The sequence below is a fragment of the Nycticebus coucang genome, chromosome 5 (assembly GCF_027406575.1).
Source record: "Nycticebus coucang isolate mNycCou1 chromosome 5, mNycCou1.pri, whole genome shotgun sequence".
NCBI lineage: Eukaryota > Metazoa > Chordata > Mammalia > Primates > Lorisidae > Nycticebus > Nycticebus coucang.
In genome coordinates this window covers 47,148,863-47,170,814 of record NC_069784.1, presented here as the reverse complement: position 1 = coordinate 47,170,814, position 21,952 = coordinate 47,148,863, and the positions used below count along the sequence as shown (strand labels likewise).

Sequence of the window (21,952 nt, the reverse complement as noted above, 5' to 3'; positions counted from 1 at the left end):
GGGAGCTGGTGGTTTGGGGTATTACAGGAACCCAATCCGACCGCGAGCTAATGCACATGTAGCTTCCAGAGCGTGGGGGGCCTAATGGGAACTCAGCCCTGGATTCCCAGTGTGCCCTGGAGGACTTTGAAGAAGGGAGAAGGCAGAAGACTAACCTTGTTAACAAAAAAGATGAACCCAGAAGGGTGGGGCTGCAGGAAATGGATCCTCTCTAAGAGACGCCTGCTGTGTTCTTGATGGTATCGGAGGGTCTGTAAGTATGTGACTTCAACAGTCCTCCCTGAAGACTGTCTGATTTACTGCTGGGAAGTGTGTCCTCAGAGTGGCTTTTGCAGTGATAACATTGGGTATTGGATACTGCCACACCTTTGTTTGCTAAATCCTCCCATTCATTCAGAACATTTGTCTGTGTGTTTCCAGGGGAACCAGGTGGCAATCTGTGGTTTCCAAAAGTTCTGAATCCTTGACACATGGACTCAACCCTTGATGTTACTTTTGCAAACCAAGCTTAAGCAGCTGCAGACCAGGCTCACACCAAGGGGCTGGGACCTGTATCTGGATGCACTTCTAGTCCTGAGCTGGACTCTGGCCTTAAGAAACAAGAGCCTGACCAGCAGCATGCTGGACATAGTCCCTGAGGCGAGCCTATTGGAAGAGACTCTTCTGGGTGGAGCCTATACCTTGGCCCAGGTTTCTTTCTTAGCTGGGTAGCAGTTTGCTCCCTGTGGCCGAAAAGCTAAGCAGGAAGAGAGTAGTAGAGGTGGAACAACACTTGGCTGTCCATTCCCTTAAGAGGTACTTAGAATTTTTTCTTTTCTTTCTTTCTTTTTTTTTTTTTGAGATATAGACTCACTGTGTTTCCTTGGGTAGAGTGTCGTGATGTCACAGCTCACAGCAACCTCAAACTCTTGGGCTTAAGTGATTCTCTTGCCTCAGCCTCCCAAGTAGCTGGGACTGCAGGCACCCACCACAATGCTTGGCTATTTTTTGGTGGTAGTTGTTATTGTTTGTCAGGGCTGGGCTAGATTCAAATCCGCCAGCTTCGGTGTATGTGGCTGGCGCCTTAGCCTCAATTTTAGTTGGGGGATTGGGTGGGTAGTGGAGGGCAGAGCCAGGTATAAGGATGGTGGAGTGGGTGAGAGCTCCAATTATCTCCCAGAGATATATTTCATTAGGCCTTGCCTCTTGGCACCATGGAGGTGAACTCCATCCTTAGTGGCTGGGGCAGCAGTCTGCAGTCTGCCCACTGTTTTTAGAGTAGGAGAGCCGGGGGGAGGAGGCTGGGGTTGATTTTGTCCCATCTTTTGGCTCACCACCTTCATGGCCTTGACTCCCTGCCGGCAGGTCCAACTGTATCCTCTAATTACCTCTCGTTACCTGCTGCATGTTTCTCTACCATGTCCCACCCACTTAGCCACTTGCTCACGTATTTCTCCTAACACCAATAGAGTACTCCCCTGCCCTGCTCTGGACATGTGTGAGGGGGTGTCCAACAGGCAGTGGACTCCATGGGGCTGGGCTCTGCCAGTGCTCAGCATCCTGTGGGAAGCAGAGTGGGTACTCTGTAGATTTTGGCTGGTTGAGTGGAAAAAAAATCTGCTCTCAGGGTGCTCACAGCCTAGGGGTGGAAGAGAGATGTGAGGGAAAGCAGCCTGGAAGAAGGGCATCTAGACCAGGGATGGGTTTGAGGCAAGAGTGGAGAGGGTCAGCACAGGAGGTGGCAGGAGAGGACGGCAGAGAGGACGGCAGGGGCAAAGACCCGAGCTCAGGGCAAGACTGCATCACATGTGTGGCGGGAGGCGGGGGAGTGTGGCAGGTGCTTAAGGGTACCTTGTGGGAAGTGAGTCTCAGGACAGCTGGGTGAGGGCTAGGTCCTGGAGGGACTTGGTGCTGTGGAAAGGAATCATTTCTCTCCAACCTCCCAATGGGAGCCATTAAAGCCATTTCAGGCAGAGACATGATATGGGTAGATTTTTATTTTAGCTGGATCCATCCTGGAGGCTGTGGAGACAGCCAGGAGACCATGCAGGGGACATGGGAGAGAGATGGTGAGGCCCTAAGTCAGGGTCATGGCAGGGAGGGATGTGGGGGTGACCTCAGCTCCATGCTGCTTTTCTCACACTGAGCCATGTTTCGGAGGACTCTGGTCAACGTTAAGTCCTAGAGGAACTTTGCTGGCTGAAACCAGCCTTGGAACCTGGAAGTGAGGATGGGGACGGGCTATGTTTCCAGGAGCATGTGGCAATTCCACTGAACCCTTCCCCTTCCTTTCTCAGTGACAAAGCTGCAGGTGAGCAAATCAAAGAGGACCCTCACGCTGGTGGAAAACAGACCTATCCAGCTGAACTGCTCAGTCAAGTCTCAGACCAGCCAGAACTCTCACTTTGCTGTGCTCTGGTATGTCCACAAGCCCTCAGATGCTGATGGCAAGCTCATTCTCAAAACCACCCACAACTCCGCCTTTGAGTACGGCACCTACGCTGAGGAGGAGGGCCTGAGATCGAGGCTCCAGTTTGAGAGGCATGCGTCTGGGGGCCTGTTCAGCCTCACTGTCCAGAGAGCTGAGGTCAGTGACAGTGGCAGCTACTACTGCCATGTGGAGGAGTGGCTGCTGAGCCCCAACTATGCCTGGTACAAGCTGGCCGAGGAGGTCTCCGGGCGCACAGAAGTAACTGTGAAACAGCCAGGTAAGGACTGAGGGTACAGCCATCCTGGCTAGTGGGGTTAGTGCAGAGACTGCCTGGGGGCAGGTGGAGATGTGTCTGACCAGTGTGGAGTGACTGTCTGCAGGATGCCCTTGGGATGTACGTGCAGGTGCACAGCCCATTGTCCGAGCACACGGTAGGTCCTTGACCTGTGGTGGGTCTTGAAGCTGATGGCAAACTCATAAAAGCCTCCTTGACTCTGCTTTGATGGACACCATCTTCATCAAGGCGTAGCCTGAGGACAGCTGTGGTTAGCACAGTGCAGCAAGGCAGGCCCATGGCAGCTCTGACTCTCTTCCTGGGTGTCCAGTTTACCCTGTTACTGGCTCCACACCCAGAATTGCTGCTGAAATTGGGTCAGTTTCTCCTGACCTCCCATCCCAATACAGGCAAGCCCTTCCTGTCTGCACGCTGCATCGCCTCTCCGGCCTCTCTCAGACCCATGGGTTTAGCTCTCTGTTTGCTCTCTGGCAGGTGGTGTCCAGCCTCTGCCAGAATACTTCTGGGGAAGAGTCTAGCTACTGACTGTGAAAGTCTCAGTTCCATTTTGGGGCAGCCCCAACTGTTGAAAAGTCCACCTCCCTGCAATTTCCCTTTTTAGAGCTGCCCCTGGAGCATGAAGGTGGCGCCCCTCTCAGTGTCTCCTTCTCTTTGTGAAAGGTCTCTGTTTCGTTCAGCTTCTCACATAATGTGGCCCTCAGGGCCCTCCCACATTCTCACATGGCCTACAATTTGTTGTTGTCACTGCCTGTCCTTGCTGATGGGATGTGGAGGGGCTGTGCTGCCACCCAGGTCTCCAGGCCTCTGCTTATGCTGTCCTCTCTGCTGGGACGTGCCTCTCGTGTGATTTCTCCCCTGTCCTCACCCCAGCCCCGAGACTTCACTCCGCACCATCTCCAGGAAGCCTACTCTGATTTCTCCTGTCTCAGTTGGGCCCCTTCTAAAACACACAGTGCGGTGTTTGTGTTTCCTCTGCACTTTTCTGCAAGGGCTTTAAGGACAGGGCTGTGTCTTGTATCTTCACCCACTGGCATGGTGCCCTTGGGAAATATTGGTTGAATAAGGAATAAATGAACACCCCAGGGCCTCCATACTTGCAGTTCTTTCAGCCTGGAACATCTGAGCCCATTTTAACTTCAACAGCACCCCCGTCCCTCTGTGTCCCCTTTCCCATCCCTTCATCAAAGCACAGATCACCACCCGCTGTTCTGTTGATTCACTTACTCTTTTATAAGTGGTTAGAAGTACTTATTCATATTTATAAATAAAGTTCATTTATTGCCAGTTACTATGTAGTGCTTATTTATCATTTACATAGTCATATAAATATATATTCATATGTAGATAGTCTTTCTCTTTCACTAGAACGAAAGCTTCTGAGTGAGTGTGGGGACTGGGTTTTCTTCACGATTCCTTGTCTCCCAGGGGGCCTCAGCGAACCGGACACGGAACTCCAGGTGCAGCTGGGCCCAGGCTGAGTACTGCAGAACACCCCTCTCTCTTTCCTGGGATTCTCACTGGCCTCCCAGGGACATTTGCCGCCCCCCGGCTGCTGCTGCAGTCAACAGGAAGCTCTGGTCTGAAGTGATTATTGTGGACATTTTCAGTGACTTATGTCCAGATTTTAGGCCAGTCCCTGGGGCTTTTGAAAACGGAAGGTTGTCTTTGGGCGCACTTCCGGTTCCTATTTTTTATCTCTGTTCTCGGTTCTCTTTGTTCTCATGCCGCCCCTCTGTATTTCCTTCTCTGGTCATCACCATCCTTTCTCTTTCATCATTTGTACCGAAACCAAGAGAATGTTAGTGTACCCTAAATTTATCCAGAGATTTCCCCCCTCTGAGACTGCAGCCCAGCTAAGCAGGACAGTGCAAAAGGGCTGTAAGGGTCCCTGCAAACACATCAACACGGTAAACAGAAAACTTACTGAACAGTTAAGAAAAAGGTTTTCCCGAATCTATTTAGAGTATAAATGTCTTAACACAATAATTAAGTAAGTGTGGTAAAGGCTATGTTAACCAGTTTGATGCAAGCATTCCACTTTGTATATAAAATCAGCACATCGTACCCCATAAATGCATTAATGTACACAGTTACGATTTAATAAAAAAAATTGCTAAGGGAAAAAAAAAAGAAAAGAAATTTTTGCTTTGTATTTTCCTTTCTTCCAATCCCCCCGTTCTAGTTCTTTTCTTTTCCTTTTCTCCCCCCGAGAAAGAATGCTTTTAGAAAATACAAAAAGAAAAACAAAACCCAGATACCAAACAAAACAAATAAAATCAAAAACCCACAACAAAGAAAATAATCTTTCAACGCAGAGATAGCCAGAGTTAACCAGAGTTGTATATATATTTTGGGGCAAGCCTGTTATTTGAAGTACATATTCTCTGTTATCTTTTAGTTTGTAACCTTTCAATTACAGAAGTAATCACAAGCATTGTGATTTTATGATGTAATTTCAAACAGTATTAAGGTGTAGAAAGTGAAGAGTGAAAGTGCCTGGCCTTCCCCACTCAGATGTCACTCGGAAGTGTCATTCCCAAGGTGCTCCTGTTGGTTGGGCGGTGTCACAGAGTTTAGATCCTCAGGTCCAGGTCAGCTCATTTGGGTTCTTGAGAAATTACAGGCCTTCTTTTGGGATGTGCGTCATTAACGACACTTTTTCACTGGCGGAGAATCTGGTTGGCTGAGTTTTCAAACCACTGGGTTCCATCAGTATCCAATCTTTTCTTTACTGATGTCAGGTGAGTTTTTTTCGCACCTTGAGAGGGAAGCTATGTGGGTTTTTTGTAAAGAAAGGAAGAATCTTCGTTCGTAGGACTAATAATGAATATGTTCAACTGGTTTCCTCTTTTGCGGTTGACAGCCCAGCATATTTGTGGTTACCAAGAGGTCAGATTTATTTATTTATTTATTTCTTGAGACAGAGTCTCACTTTGTCGCCCTGGGTAGAGTGCCATGGCGTCCTAGCTCACAGTAACCTCAAACTCTTGGGCTTAAGTGATTCTCTTGCTTTAGCCTCCCAAGTAGCTGGGACTAGGCACCCACCATGATGCCCGGCTATTTTTAGAGACAAGGTCTCACTCTGGCTCAGGCTGGTCTCGAACTTGTGAGCTCAGGCAATCCATCTGACTTGACCTCCCTCTGGGATTACAGGCACTAGCCCACCGCACCTGGCCAGTGGTCAGTTTTAAATGGTTGCTCTTGCTTTCTTTTTTTTTTTTCCTTTCCAGAGACAGAGTCTCTGTCTTGTCACCTGGGCTAGAGTGCAGTAGCCTAATCATAGCTCACTGCAACCTCAAACTCCTGAGCTCAAGTGATCTTCCCACCCCAACCTCCCAAAATGCTGAGATTACAGGTATAAGCCACCACGCTCGGCCTGTTAGTTAACTCTCACTTTGAGAGGGGTTCTCCCGTGCCGCTCCCAGACACCCCGTCCATCAGCCTCGTGCTCTGTCACCTGGTGTCGTGTAGATGTGTGGTCCTCTCCACTGGTGCTTGTTCTCTGCAGTACATCAGAACCAATGAGGTGGGCGGGGTGCGGAGGCTCACTCCTGTCATCCCAGCACTCTGGGAAGCTGAGGTGGGTGGATCACCTAAGCTCATGGGTTCAAGACCAGCTTGAGCAAGAGTGAGAGCTCATCTTTAAAAATAGCTGGGAATTTGTGGTGGATACCTATAGTCCAGCTACTCAGGAGGTTGAGGCAAGAGCCTTATTTGAGTCCAAGAGTTTGAGGTTGCTATGAGCTATGATGCTACAGCACTCTACTGAGGGTGACAAAGTGAGACTGTCTCAAAATGAAAAAGAAAAAAAGGGTAACCAATGAGGTTATGAGACGGGACAGCTCTTAACTGAAACACTGACTTCATTGAAGCCCAGACACTGCAGACCTGTGATCAGGGAACTAGAATGTTTAGGGTGCCACGTCTTGAGAACCTTTTCTGCTAATGGAGTCTAGGCTGCTGTCCTCCCATGTTAAGAAGGCACTCGTTTACCTGCCTGTGGAAAGGGTGTGTGCAAATTGCTGGTGTCTTCCTGTGGCTGATGTCCCCTTCTTCACTGTTCCAGACAGCCGCCTGAAGCTCAGCCAAGCCCAGGGGAACCTGTCAGTTCTGGAGACCCAGCAGGTGCAGCTGGAATGTGTGGTCCTGAACCGCACCAGCATGGCCTCCCAGCTCATGGTGGAGTGGTTTGTGTGGAAGCCCAACCACCCTGAGAGGGAGACTGTGGCCCGCCTGAGCCGAGAGACCACATTCCAGTACGGAGAGCAGGCGGCCAAGAACAAGCTGCAGGGGCGGCTGCACCTGGAGAGCCCTTCCCCTGGCACTTACCGGCTCTTCATCCAGAACGCGGCTGTGCAGGACAGCGGGACCTATAGCTGCCGCGTGGAGGAGTGGCTGCCCAGCCCCAGTGGTGTGTGGTATAAACGGGCAGAGGACACCGCTGGGCAGACAGCTGTGACTGTCATGCGGCCAGGTGAGGGTTGCTGTCCCCAAGCCTCTTCTCTCTTAGGTGTTTCCCCTTCAGTGCATAAAATTAGTTTATTAGTTAATAAATTATTTGCAGTTAAATATATAAGCATTTACCTCATCAATTTGTATTCAGAATTGGTTCAGTTTTTTCCCTGTGAATGGAAAAATGCACATCTGGGTTTGACCTACTGAGGTGATTCAGTTCTTAATTAGGGTAAAATCTGGCAATTCATATTCCAAATCCTTGTGTTTCCTCTTTAAAGGACATCATATTCAGATTTAGACAAACAGTGGATCTGACCAAAATCTTGAAACAATAGCCACGTAGTTCAGAAAAGCTTTTAGATTTCCAGTGGAAAATGATCGACTTACGTGTTTTAAATAGAAAATGATGAAGTATCTACAGCCTTCACTTTCTCACTTCCTAAAAATTTTATTGGTACTAATGACTATTCTGTGTGTCCTTTTACTTTTCTTACCTTTATTGCTATTTTGAAAGTACCTAAACGCATATCTAGTTACTAGGTGTATAATTATCGATGCATATTTAACCACATGATTAAAGTTGAGATGTACAAGATTCCTGTGTCCTTTGTAGCATCACAACATCATTCATTCATCTCAGAGTGAAAAGCCAGTGGTTCCTAGAAGGACCTGGGGCAGGAGTGAATCAGTGACCCACATTGGTCTGAGTGTTTTATCTCGTTTTCTGAGCCCCCTGACATTCACGTTTGTCATCTTTGATGTTGGAGGTTTCGGTAACGTCTTTCACGTCTGAGTGGCGTGTTTCTTTTTGTTGGTGGAACATGGCTTCACGGTTGCTATAAGCCTCCTTATGTCACCGAACGTGCTTCGGGGAGTCTCATAGACCCTTTGTTATGGGAAAGGGCCAGTATCTCACTCACCTATGTTTTGCCTAAGCCGAAGGGGAGATCACCTCTACTTTGAGTTACTCGTATTTTCTCACGAGCTTTTATTTATTTATATATTCTTTTTTGCTTTTTGTTTTGCCTAGAAAGGGCTGCCTGTCTTTCCCCTGTGGTGAAATTATAGAGCATGGCAGCTGAACCCTTTCCCCTCCTCGACACCCAGCCATTCTTCAGGTCACCACACTGAGGTCCCCAGGTGGACTGGGAGGAGACAGATGTTTACTGAGTGTAGCTACATCCCAGCCACAGTTAGGAAACTCAGTGGCGAGCTTTGCTGATGATGAACGAAAGGCCGGAGAGATCGCCACAGAGTCAGCAGGAACAGGCCGAGTGGTCGCCCATTTCTCTCTTGCTGTACTTTGTGTTCCTGACGTGCCCTTCAGACCTGTGTCTCTGCGTCTGTTCCCTGTTCAACCCTGACGGCTGGCCCGGATCAGCCTGCCTTCCTTCCATCTGTCTGCCATTGTGTGAGTTGATTGTGCTAATTACAAAACATGGAAAACAGAAACATATAGATTTGAAAAGAAGCGTTCCCCATAATCTCACTGTCTACAGATATCTACTGTTAATTACTTGGTGTATGATTTTTTGTCTTTGCCTCTAATCTTCACATTCCCTCTGTCTCTCTCCCTAAATGAAGCCAGGATCTCACTGCTGTATGTGATTTTTTTTTTTTTTGCCCTACTCTGCATTTTTTTGCAAGCATTTTTCCATGATGTTGAAAGCATTTCATAACCAACATTTTACTGATTTTGTAATATTTGTTGTGCAGCTGTATGCCAAAGATTTTTTTTTTCCTCCAAGGTATAAGTTAAACACATGCAAGACTCGAAATAACATAGCTCAGTGAGTCGTGTTTTAAAAAATCATCTCCGGGTAGGGCGCCGGCCCCATATGCCGAGGGTGGAGGGTTCAAACCCAGCCCCGGCCAAACTGCAACAAAAGGATAGCCAGGCGTTGTGGCGGGCACCTGTAGTCCCAGCTACTTGGGAGGCTGAGGCAGGAGAATCGCCTAAGCCCAAGGATTTGGAGGTTGCTGTGAGTTGTGTGACGCCATGGCACTCTACCGAGGGCGATGAGGTGAGACTCTGTCTCTACAAAAAAAAAAAAAAATCATCTTCCATTACTCAGGGTCTGAGCGTTCCCTGCCAGCTGAAGTGTGTGAACTGAAGGGCTCCTGCCCTCAGTCAGATCGTAGGAGTTGTGTTTGGCTCACACAACTGGGAAAGACAGAAAACCACACTTGTATCCAGGCTAGAAATTGGTGGTCAAGGTAATAGCCAAGGGGCAGTTAATATAGTGCAAAGGCAGCAGTGGGGGGTCTAAACATCTTTCTCATGACTTATGCTTGGAAAAGGAAAGAATGGGTTGGCCTCTTCTAGAAGGGGGTTAGACAAAAGGAACCAAATTGGTAGAGAAGTGTGTTAAGAGAAGGAATTTATGGAAAGTGGGAAATTAATTACATTCAAAAAACTTACATTGAGTCTTTAATGCGGACAAGGTACTTGCAGCCCCACCTCCCCCCAAACTGCAAGTGGTTAGAAGAGAAGAAAGCCCAGGGGGAGGAGATGGGGAGGAGGAGCTTCTAGGCCACTAAATGCCCCATGTGCTCTGGCCAGCTGTGGCCTTGTCATGACCACTTCCTTTGACATATTAGCCAGTCACTGGGAGCTTTGGAGGGCAGTGTTAGACTCTGCAGGAAAAAAAGCACTATCCATCACCCCTTGGTCTATGGTATGGCTCGCTAATGGCTTTGGGGTCACACATCAGCCATGCTGTCTGGAAAGGTAAGCTGATGAGCTGAATGAGTTGGAGTCATCTGTGAATTGATTTAATCTTCTCCCTCCTGCTGTTTCCTGCCCTCCAGCATATTCTTCTCCCTGCTGGAGCTGGGCTGATGGCCCTGTTGCCACCTGGAGCCAGTTACTAAGCCTTCCTGCGCCAGCAGAGCACACTGACGGTCCAGATGGTCAGGGGCGTGTGGGGGGCAGTGGTGCTTGGCAGAGCCCCGTAAGAGCAGTTAGGGACCCTAGCCTTGTGTTCACCTGTGAAAACATTAAGCCAATTCATTGAAAGCCCAAGACAATACTTTGGAAATGCTCCTAGCTCCCATTTGGTCTTCATCCAAGTAGGATCTGATTTGGTATCTCTACTTGTTTGAGGATACATTGGCATCTTTCATGAACATTTTATAAACAGAGCCAAAGGAAGGCTTTTTAGGAGCTAGGGAGCACATTATTTGTTTGGGACCTACCACAGTGAGCCAAAAAGGAAAAAAAAAGTCAGTAAAAGACACAGATCTCACAGACCCTGCCTGGTGGTGTCTGCAGTGTGGCTTGCCTACTCAGGTAACTTTCTGTGGTCTTCGGTATGCTCCCCACCAACCCCAGTTGGGAGGATCCTTTGTGTCCATCCTCCCAAGTCATCTGTGCTCTGAGGGAGGGACCCTTTGAGGTCTGTTGTCTGTCATTTGGCATCAATCTTTGGAGAGACAGTGACCTCCTTGGGCTCACTGTGGCTTAGGCAGCAAGCCACATGCACACAGTTGAAATTCACAAGTCAGCATATCAGTCTATTCAGTGACCGTTCCCTAAGACCGGCATTGCAAATCACTGCCAATTTGGTAGCTTAAGAGAGATTTATTCTCTCATAGTCTGGAGGCCAGAAGTCCAGCATCGGTGCTGCTGTAGTTGTGCCCCTGCGGCAGGTTCCAGGAGGAATCTCTTCCTTGCCTCTTCCAGCTTCTGTGGCCCCAGGCTGTCCTTGGTTAGTAGCTACATCAGTCCTCTCCGTCTCCATCACCACGTGGCTCCTCTCTGCAAGTCCTCTCCTGTTCTTAGGAGGACACTAGTTGTTTTACTGTCTTTGCCTGCTTGGCCACCACAACAGGCTGCCACAGGCTGAGTGGCTTAACCAGCAGACATTTACCTCCTCACAGTTCTGGAGGCTGGACATCTGGGATCAGGGTGCCAGCAGGGCTGGGCGAGGTGAGGGCTCTCTTCCCGGCTCACAGGCGGCTGCCTCCTTGCTCAGTCTTCACGTGGCCTTTCCTTTCACCTGGAGAGAAAGACGCTCTCCCTCTTCTTACGAGGCCACCATTCCTATTAAATTAGGGCCCTACCCGTATGTCGTCTCTTAACCTTAATTACCTCTAACAGCCCTATCTCCAAATACAGCCACAGATTAGAGATTCAACATAACTAATTTGGTGTGTTGGGGGGAACATAATTCAGTTCATAGCACCATTCACTGGATTTAGGATGCACCCTAATCCATTATAATCTCCTCTTGGCTAAATACATCTGCAAAGACCCTATTTCCAAATAAAGTCACATGCTGAGTTTTCAGGTAGACATGAATTTGGGGGAGACTGTTCAACCACTGCAGGAGGTTACAGTGAAAATAAGTGTCTCTTCCTTCTGGGATTCTCATAAGCAGCCACATTGTCAGCTTGTGAGTTTTTCCATAGTTTCTTATGCAAATATGAACAGATACATATGTCAGAATTTTTTTTCTGCATACAGTGATATGGAGAATACACAGCTTTGTACTCCGATTAACTTCTCCTGAGTCTCCTTCCACGGCTCGGCACGTAATGTTTCCTAAATGGGTTTTCAACAGGTCCACAGTATTCTGTGAGAGTATTACTACTGTGTGTTTAGTGATAGATATTAGTTTGTTTTGAGCTGATAAATTAAAACAGCTCCTTCTTCCTTCTTTGTCCTTCCCAGATGCTGCCCTGCAAGTGGACACATTGGTCCCCAATGCCACGGTGTCTGAGAAGGCAGCTTTTCAACTGGACTGTAACATCGTGTCCCGCTCCAGCCAGGACTCCCGCTTTGCTGTGGCTTGGTATTCCCTGAGGACTAAAGCCGGAGGGAAAAGGGGCAGCTCTGGCCTGGAAGAGCCAGAGGAGGAGGAGGAGGAGGAGGAGGAGGAGGAGGAAGAGGAAGATGAGGAGGATGACCCCACAGAACGCACGGCCCTGTTGAGTGTGGGCCCCGACGCTGTTTTTGGCCCTGAGGGCAGTCCCTGGGAGGGCAGGCTGCGCTTTCAGAGGCTGTCCCCTGTGCTCTACCGGCTCACGGTGCTGCGGGCAAGCCCCCGAGACACAGGCAACTACTCCTGCCGTGTGGAGGAGTGGCTGCCCAGCCCTCAGAGGGAGTGGTACCGGCTGACAGAAGAGGAGTCCGCCCCCATCAGCATCCATGTTCTGGATACAAGTGAGTTTTTGCAATTATAGAGGAAGGATGTCACTGCTGATTCCAACTGTGTCTGAAAGATAAATTCAGAGTCTGATTATGGGTTAATTAGCAGTGTTCTTAACCATCATGGGTGTTTATTAGTGGGATTTGGGATGTGGTAGGGTTTGACATGCTAGTTCATATAATTGACCCTTGATTGCTTGTGCAAACAGGGATAGGAGTTAAAGTGATAATATACTGTAGAATCTTTACAAAGAACTTGATGTTCTACCACATCCTATTTTATAAGATTTCATTGTACAACTATATTTTGACACATTTGTTACTTTGTAGAATATTGAAGCTAGTCTCTCTTTAGTGAAATAGCAAGTGTTTCAGACTCACAAGAAGAAGGGAAAAAATGAAGCCTGAATACCTCACTGCCACACTTTCTTTTCTCAAATTTCCAGATCATTTTTATTTTGGAGAGTGACTTGGAGGTTTAGGTAGATTTTGCTTTAGGTTAGTTGGGAGGAGCAGCCTGGCAGAGTTTTGGAAGTTACAGGAGCACTGGGAGGAGCTTAGCAGCCAGCCCTGTTGCTAAAGAAGGGTCCAGAACTCAGAGTTTCAGTCCTACTGAGGGACTTTGACAGGAGTCTAGAGGAAAAACTTGCCAGCCTGGATTGGTTGTTGTAACAAGGAACGCTTTCGCTGGCTTTGCACCAAAACATGGAATATATCACACTGAAAATGGTGTGTGTTCTAGTAGAATTAGCTATAATGCAGACATTTTAAAATTGCTGGAATTTTCAACTTCTTTTCAGTTAAAACATTTTACCACATGACCTTGATTTGAGTTTTTGAGTTTGGCCTCTATTGCACCTCATGTTAATAACATTGTGTGGATAGAACTATGTGAAATTGAGGTTTTATAGGTCAAAAATGGTTGACTATCAGCAATTTCATACACTTTGGAAATCTAATAAGTGCAGGTGTATGTTCAATTTCCCTAATAATACTGGTGAGCAACAGCTATGCAGCGGAGGGAATGAATCGCCTAAAAGTGGAGGTCGTTGTCTATAAGAAAAAGGAAGGTGTTGAGGCGGCGCTTTACCTGCCCACTGTCGATGTCCATGACTAAGCTTCACAGAGCACAGAGATTGCCCAGAAGCCTTATTTTACAGAGAAAACATAGGCACCCAGGCTCCTGCCCAGGTGTAACAAGGTAAAGAGCAGCCCGTCACCTGGGTTTTGGGTATTTGGTTTTTATTCTTTTCCTTTTTTTTTATTTTTATTTTTTTTGTAGAGACAGAGTCTCACTGTACCGCCCTGGGTAGAGTGCCGTGGTGTCACACGGCTCACAGCAACCTCTAACTCTTGGGCTTACGCGGTTCTCTTGCCTCAGCTTCCTGAGCAGCTGGGACTACAGGCGCCCGCCACAACACCCGGCTATTTTTTTGTTGCAGTTTGGCCGGGGCTGGGTTTGAACCCGCCACCCTCGGTATATGGGGCCAGCGCCCTACTCACTGAGCCACAGGCGCCGCCCGGTTTTTATTCTTTTCCATACCCAGCTGTAACTAACCCTGAGCTCTGTGTAGCATAGACACACTGAGGACACTTGCAAATGGTCCGTAATGACATTTTAGTTGATAACATTAATCAGGTAAGCGTCATTTCTGGAAAACTGCTCTCAGAGGCTGGCAGGAAGGAAAAGTGTATAACCCCAGAGAAGAAAGTTAGTAGCAGAACTAAATGGGAAGGGACACGTGAGATAGAACCATGCGGGAGATTCAGAACAAACGGGGGCAGGTTCTCTACCATCCTGGAAGCCATTGAGTCCCCAGTCAATATGGGACATTTTGTTATATGGCTTTCCAAGCAGTAATAATGGATTTCAATGGAAAATGGAAGCACTGCTTTGGAATTTACAGCTGAGAATTGGGGAGGCAAGTTGTGAGAAAAGGAACACCAGGGCACTTTCCCGGCATCGGTGGTGGCCGGGGAAGGGCAGGGCAGTGTGGGAGTGCCACCAAGGAGCTATGCTAGGGCTGGGGCTGGGGCTGGGGCCAGGTATTCAGGTCGTGTTCTCAGTCTCACGGCGGACTTCCCTCGTCCTCCCTTTCAGGCCCCACCCTCCAGTCTGTCATCTGCTCCAACGACGCCCTCTTCTACTTCGTGTTCTTCTACCCTTTCCCCATCTTCGGCATCCTTATCATCACCATCCTGCTGGTGCGTTTCAAGAGCCGCAACTCCAGCAAGAACTCTGAGGGGAAGAATGGGGTGCCCCTGCTGTGGATCAAAGAGCCGCACCTCAACTACTCCCCCACCTGCCTGGAGCCCCCGGTGCTCAGCATTCACCCAGGGGCCATAGACTAGGGGGACGCCCAACTGATGTCCGCCACGAGGAGCCCAGGCTTTCCCTTGCCGCCTCCGCTCTGTGACTGGACAGTAGACAGCACCCGCCCTCTGGAGTGCAGGTGCAGAACATCGTTAGACTTGACAAAGCGTTCAGAATTCTCCATCAGTCACAGAGACAGACCGCCGCTAGGTGGCGGTCTCGGTTGGTTAGCGATTTGTGTGCAAAAGTGATCTGCCATTATAGGGTTCTCGTTTTTGTTTTTAGTAACGTAGTGAGTAGCTCCAGGTGCCACATCTGCTCACTGATTTCTCTCGTATTCTCAGATAGATGTGACGGGGTTCATTCTTTATAAGATATTCTTTTTTGAATCCCTTTGGTTTCCCCATTTGGGATTCCATAATGATATGGACGAATTTCTCTTACACAAAACTGATGGCAAAAGGAAGGATGAACTTTCTAGTGACAAGGAATCTCTTCCAAGAATTTTTGTTTTTACATTTTTGAAAATGCCACCCGTGGATCCAAATACGCCCAAACATTTTGTTCTTTTTTTTTTTTAACTTCTTAACAAGACTTGAAAAGTGTATAATGTGGACAAAATTTGTATCTTCTCTTTTCCCTCAGCTAGAATTGTTGGAACCATTTTGTAGTCAAAGTGACAGCATTGGATTTTGCTTCAAAGAACTGTGTATGTATGAGCAAAATCCCATATAACCTCATTAGGAGTAGAGGGTGCTTGGCCTGTCTGTCAGGAGGGGGGAAAAGGGGACTTCATTCAATCCTTGCCAAAAAATAAGAAAACTGTCTTGTAGAATAGGTCAAAAGCTCCTGATAGCCCACACTTTCCAAGTTAAAATGGGCAGAGGGCGGCTCATAGCCACTGATCACTTTCAGTTTGATCAAAGCCAATGATTAGAGAAGGAAGAGATAAAAGGCTGAGTATTGGCTTGATCGTGCTGCAAGGGTGGTCTCCACCGGACACTGTGGCAGGAGGGCTGCTATCTGCAGGCACATTGCCAGATCTTTTAAAGGACAGTAACTCCAAACCTGGAAGGAGGACAGCCCTCAGCTGAGCACAGGGGTCAAAGCAGCCACTATATATACCCGGTGGAGGGTACGGAGCTGTCCAACACTGAGTTTGGTGACAAGTGGGATACTAAGTTTGGTGAGGGGTGGGAAGGGGGGTTCTAGGGCCTGATGTTGGAGAGTGCAGAGGAGTATCTACCTCCCTGGAGGTGTGCAGACTAGGTTTTTCTTCCTCCTTCCAAGTAGATTCCTCTGTGATATCAATGTCTTCCTTCCCTTTTCCCTTTCCCTCTCTCTCATGCTGTGAGAGCACTGACCGGGGTGAGGTCCAGTTACAGCCCTTTGCCAGCCTTTCAATTTCCCTGGTCTCAGCAGACAGTGGTCACATACATTGTTTTCGTTTTATTTCCCTTTCCCTTTCTTGGATTATTTTTTACAGTTTTAGGTTATTTGATTGTTCATTTTATGGTGGCTTTTTTGTTTTAATGCCCCTTGAGCCCAACCCTGTTACTTTACACTGCAGGCCAGATGCTTGGTGCCCTGGAGCATCATCAGCTGGAAATAATTCCTCCATGAAGATGTTTATTACGCTGTTCCTTACCCATATTTTGTTGGCCAAGTGTACCATATCCCTTCCTCAAGGAATTTGTACCTTGAATCCCAAGAGGGGTCCCGATTTGCAAAAAGCCACCAGGGATTCTGGGATTAAGTCTGACAAGAGAGATTCCTGCAGAGCCTTGTTCTGAAGGTGAACAGCCTCCAGGGGAGGCTGTGTGGGTGCCAATCCTCATCTGAGGTCTGCAGGTGTGCAGGCATGCAGGTGGCCAGAGCTGCTCAGCAGGTGCATTGCTGAGGCAAGCTGAGGGGAAGCAAGGCAGTCACTCTGCCATTTTCTGACAGGCTTACATGGCTCTGTCTTTTCCCTCCCACGTGCATCAGTGCCGTCCTACCGTGCACAGTCACCGCCACCTTAATCCTGCTGTTGCCTGGCATACTGATTCGCATTTATTATGCTGCATCAACATGTTAGAGGTACAGAATCGGCTTAGTCATGACGAAGGAAGGTCTTCTGCCCTTCATTTCAGGGATGTGGGCTTTCAGTGGAAATTTTCTGACTCAAATTTATAGGCTGAGTCAGTGAGGGAGGAGGACTGACTTTTCATCTGTCTGAATGGAAGGATGCCAGAGGGCTGGCTGGGACTGGGATGTGTAACTAAGATTTCAGTTTGAATTGGTTCACAGCAGTAGAAAACTCAGTGCTGCATGTAATTAAATATGTAAAGCAATCACAGGAAATTTGAAAGGAAAAAAGAAACCGAAGCCAGTATTTTAATAATTGCTCTTTTTGTGTATTTTCTATTGGGCTGGGGGATACCATCAAAGGTTGTGCTTTTCCAGCTTTTTATGAAAAACCCCAGGACTTTTGGCCATTTCTATGGAAATGTGGGGTCAGATGAATGGTAATGGTGCCCTCCAGTGGCTGCAAGACCTCATTGCACATTGTCTACTGGAGCTTTAGTCTTCTGAGACCGAGAGAGGAAAACTGCTCAACACTCTCTGGACTCAAATACGTCTACAATGTTGCATTAATGAAAAACTACACTGTGCTAGGCTCATTCCAGGACATGAATATGACCACACCCTCTTTCACCAGGGTGTTTTCTGTAGCAAGTTTTCATATTCGTTTTAAACAATGGTTTCTCTGCGTTAATTTTTGAAGAAAAAAGAGGTGGGGTAAGAAAAGTACCCATGCATGATGTAGAGAACTGTTGATTTGTTTTGCTTTTTTAAGGAAAACTATTTGTAAGATGTTGCACTAAAACATTTTATATACACTTCAGAGACCTGTAGTAAATTATGTTGAAAATATGGCTGTTCACATTTATTGGCGTCTTCTATCCTCCTTTCTCTTCACTTCATCAGCCACTGTTCCCTGCAGAGCTGTGCTGTGGGGGCTGACAGTTCTGCCTTAGTACTGGCCTATTAGGCTCATAGTCCACAATTTGCCTCACACCTAGGCTCAATAGTGCCCTTGCACAAGTGATAACATCTTTTTCCCCTGAGACACTTTGCTGCCATCTGCTGAAATACATCATAAAAAACGTACACCTTCACCCTGACTGCCAAGGTGAACAACACACAATACACCTGGAGTCTGAAAGTCAGATTCAGAATGTAGATCTCATAGCTTCTAGCTTTTTTGGTGGGTAGGGGGAAGGATGGAGAGAGAGGAGACTAATGAAGAAGGGAGTAAGAATATGGGACAGCTTTGTCCTTGACATCTTGGGCCTCTGCCCAAGGATGGGACCACACCATCCTTCTCCAGTGATGTGGTGTTGACTGTGAAATCATCAGCAGGCATTTCCCAGGATGGAGCACGAGCTGTACATTCTTGTGCAAGGAAACTGCACAGCACCTCAGCCTCTGTTCCCTGTGAAATTCCAGTGTTGGGAAGAGGCCTTTACCACATCTGCAAAGCAAGAAGAGTGTTAGAGTGATTAAAGCCATAGTGGTGATGTGTGATTAGTGAGAACCCACCTATAATTCTTTAAAATTCATAGAACATTCCAAAAGCACTAAATAGAGTAAAAAGCAAAGGGAGGTGCCCCCTCTTTTCTTTATCTAGGTCCAGGACTTGTGAAGGTTTTGACGTGTGCTCCCAAGTCACATCTGCTGCGTCCTTATCAACTTCTTGCAGCTGCAGGCTTGGCCAGGAGTTCTGATAGTTTATTCCTTGGGTATCCACAGTGGTTCCGTGTTAAGTCTTATGTATTAGTTTTGCCTATTTTTTCCCAAATGTTCTCTTTCTGCCAGAGAACATTTTAAAAAGGAAATAGAGTATTATATAATAAGATTATCCCTCTATGCATTTATATTCTACATCTACTAAGTTTCACATATACCCTTGTAAGATGCACCGCAGGTGTAATCCCACCAATCACCCTCCCTCCGTCCTCCTCCTCCCTCCCTTCCCTCTCTTTCCCCCTTCCTCCTATTCTTGGGTTATAACTGGGTTATAGCTTTCATGTGAAAGCCATAAATTAGTTTCATAGTAGGGCTGAGTACATTGGATACTTTTTCTTCCATTCTTGAGATACTTTACTAAGAAGAATATGTTCCAGCTCCATCCATGTAAACATGAAAGAGGTAAACTCTCCATCTTTCTTTAAATGCCCCAGCCTCTTGAGCAGGCTGAATGGGCCCTCCTTTCTTACCTTCTCATCCATGATTATTTACAGTGACTAGAAGATGAAATTGGATCTCTTAACACTGATCACAAGATGAAAAATATATCCTGCCCTCTTTTTCGTGGCAAGTTCTCAATGTATGAAAGGAGCCTTTTTGGCTGTCTGCCTAACAGTGCAGGTCCAGTCTTCTGAGCCATTTTGATTCATGAAGTCTGCTAGACCAGGCCTATAAGCACCTCTAAGAGTGCTTGATGGAAGCACAGCATTTTGCTTAATGACAGAGCTGGCACTGCTCCATGGTCAGAGGAGAGTCCAACCACAGAAGGCCTTAGTGAGTCATTCCTTACCCAGTGCCTGGAGACTATGACCTGGGAGGTACTTCCCCAGTCCCAGGTGACTGCCATTCTTCTGCTCTGCTCCTGAAGGGTTTGATGGCATTGGCTGCCAATCCAGAGTTATAGCAAACTCCCGTATGAAAGAGTAAGAGTGGCTGGAGGCTTTGGCCTCAGACGGATTCCCAGTTCTGCCCCTTTTTGTGTGTCCTTCAGTAAGTCTTTTACTCTCTCCAAGCTTCAGTTTCCTCATTAGTAAAAATGAAGACTGGGCAGCGCCTGTGGCTCAAAGGAGTAGGGCGCCGGCCCCAAATGCCGGAGGTGGGGGGTTCAAGCCCAGCCCCGGCCAAACAAAAACTATAAAAATGAAGACAGTAATTAACCGGATCCAGGTGCTGTTCTTCACACAGGGCCTGGATTCTAGTGACTGCTGAACAGATGTCTGCTGTCATATCACTTCTAGCTCAAAAACTTCCAGTAGCTCCCCAGTATGAGGAGGTCTGACCCTATCCTACCTTTCCAAGTTGGCCCCGAGTTCCCCCCAGCACCCAGCAGGGGAGAAACTTGATTTCCTTGTATCTTATGCTGCACATCGCCCCTGCCTTGTGTTCCCAGTGTCCAGAGATGAAAAGGAATGTCTTAAGATAGCAGGCTTCTTGATATTGGACATCAGTCCCAGAAATTTCACTGATAGAGATGCCTTCTAGGATTTTATGGCTGATTTAAATAATTCATGAATTCTTGCAGTACAGCCTCAGTGTCTTGAGTGACTAAGTTTCCCACGCGAACAATGGAGATGATGGCAACAAGAAAGCACATTTCTGCTCAAATTTCACAACTCGCAGTGTGTTCTGGTCTTTATCCGGGCAGCAGGGGGTCCAGTTTGTGGCGCTTCCTGGGTTCAAGTGATAACAGAATTCTCTTAAATCCCTCAGCTGGGCAGGGGCAATGCTGATGGCGGATGCTTCCCTCTCGAAGCAATGGGACTGGTAGGGAGGCTGCTGTGAGCAGCTGGTTCTGGGAACAGAGGCATTTGGTTTGGGATCTGATGGACTAGAGGGAAGGGCAAGCCCAGTCAGGACTGACCCAGAGGGACAGTCAGCTCCTGCTGCAGCTCGGGTAGATCTGCCAAATCATGAGGGAGATAACAGGTCTGAGCCCCCAATCGCAAGGAAAGTCCACAGTTGAGATGGGGCGAGGTGAGGGAAGAAACCAAAGCCTGGAAATCCCAGCTCGGGCTAAGGGAATATGAGGGGAGCGGACGGTCCAGGAAAGAAAAGCGCTGGGTGGTGGCGGGGACGGCACCAGCCCACCCCACGCATGCTAGCTGTTGTCTACGATGTTCCCTTTCCTTTTAATATCTGAGGAAAAAGTGACTCAAAGAGACTGTGTCGTCCACAGTCCCAGAGCGCTGAGGGAACCATGTTCCTGGGAGTCCCTCGGGGCTTCCGCCCTCCGGCTACGGAGTTCCCTCCGGCACGTCCCAAACCTGCGGAAAAGGGCTGGGAGTGTGCGAGCCACGGAGACAAACTTGGTTCTTAAAACGCAAGCCATTTTTTCTTCAAGCGGTAAGGAGCGCTCCTTCCTTAAAAGGAGAGCTAGACAGCGGGGAAGCGGACGACGGCGAGCGCGCGGCCGCGCCCCGGGAGCGCGCGCAGACGCTGGCGGGAGGGCGGGGCGCGGCGGGCGCGGCGGGGCGGGCCCAGCGCCGGAGGGCGGGGGGGAGGCAGGGTCTCTGTGTGTGGCTCAGGCTGGAGTCCACCGGCAGTGTCACAGCTCACTGCAGCCCTTAAACTCCTGGGCTCAAGCGATCCTCCTGCTTCAGTCTCCCGCCCAGGTGGACTGGGATTACAGACGCGCGCCACTATGCCGGGCTAACTTTTCTATTTTTCGTAGAGACGGTCTCTGTTGTCCAGGCCGGTCTCGAACTCTTGGCCTTCAGCGATTTTCCCGCCTCTGCCTCCAGAAGTGCTGCGATTAGGAGCGTGAGCCCCGGCGCCCGGCCGGATCCCTGTTTTTGAAAACGCGCTCGGGCTGTCCCGGAAGTTGGCGCTGCCCTGGGTCAGGTCCCGGACTAGTCCTGCTCCTGGGGCCATGGTGCCACGCAGCGGCCCAGGCTGCGCCTTGGTGCTCCTCTGCGCGGGCTTCCTGCTGCTGCGGTTTGGTGAGTGGAGCCCCCCAGCGCCGGGCCCCGACCCCAGAGCCCGGCGCCCGCTCGCGGACGCTGGGCAGCCCCTGGGCTGTCGGTGTCCCCGGGGTCCGGGCACGGTGGACGCGCGGGGCAGGAGGCGGCTGGGCGTCGGGGCCGGGGGCTGGGGGTATCAGGAGCACCTCCAAATCCCCTTCCTGTCATCTGGAGGAAACTTTGACCTTAGGAAAGGGACCCAACTCCAGCCTGCTCTCCTCTTCAGCGCGCTTGGGGGTTCTCCGTCTCTAGAAATGCTTCTTGGGCCCCCTTCCTGCCATCCGTCCTCTCCTCAGCCCGCGCTGGGGAGTGTGTGTGTGACTTTTCTGAGTGACTGCCATGATACTTCCCGGCCTCCCGCGGGGACGTCGCGAACTTGAGCCGACTTTCTAACTACTTGCCCAGCGTGGGACTCGCCCAAGCCAGGCCGGGGCCCAGCTCCCCGGAGAACGAGGCCTGTCGTCCCCCTGCCCCCGGATTGGGCACAACCGCAGGGCCCCCACCAGCCTCCCAGGCGCTGCGAGGCGGCCTTTCCGCTCCTCCAGACGCGGAGCAGGGGCGCGGCCAAGAGCAG

At 48.9% G+C, this 21,952-nt stretch overlaps 1 protein-coding gene across 5 annotated transcripts in view; it reads left to right on the top strand.

The window, feature by feature from the left end:
* IGSF3 (immunoglobulin superfamily member 3) overlaps positions 1-17,542 on the top strand; it is a 98,009-nt gene extending 80,467 nt beyond the window's left edge. For all 5 annotated transcript variants that reach the window (XM_053592002.1, XM_053591999.1, XM_053592000.1 and 2 more), the window contains 4 exons: positions 2,277-2,687; positions 6,772-7,179; positions 11,836-12,327; positions 14,414-17,542. In XM_053592002.1, coding sequence (XP_053447977.1) covers positions 2,277-2,687; positions 6,772-7,179; positions 11,836-12,327; positions 14,414-14,664 — 1,562 coding nt within the window. In that variant the 3' untranslated portion in view covers positions 14,665-17,542. The remainder of the gene's footprint in view (positions 1-2,276; positions 2,688-6,771; positions 7,180-11,835; positions 12,328-14,413) is intronic.
* Positions 17,543-21,952: the final 4,410 nt, after the last annotated feature.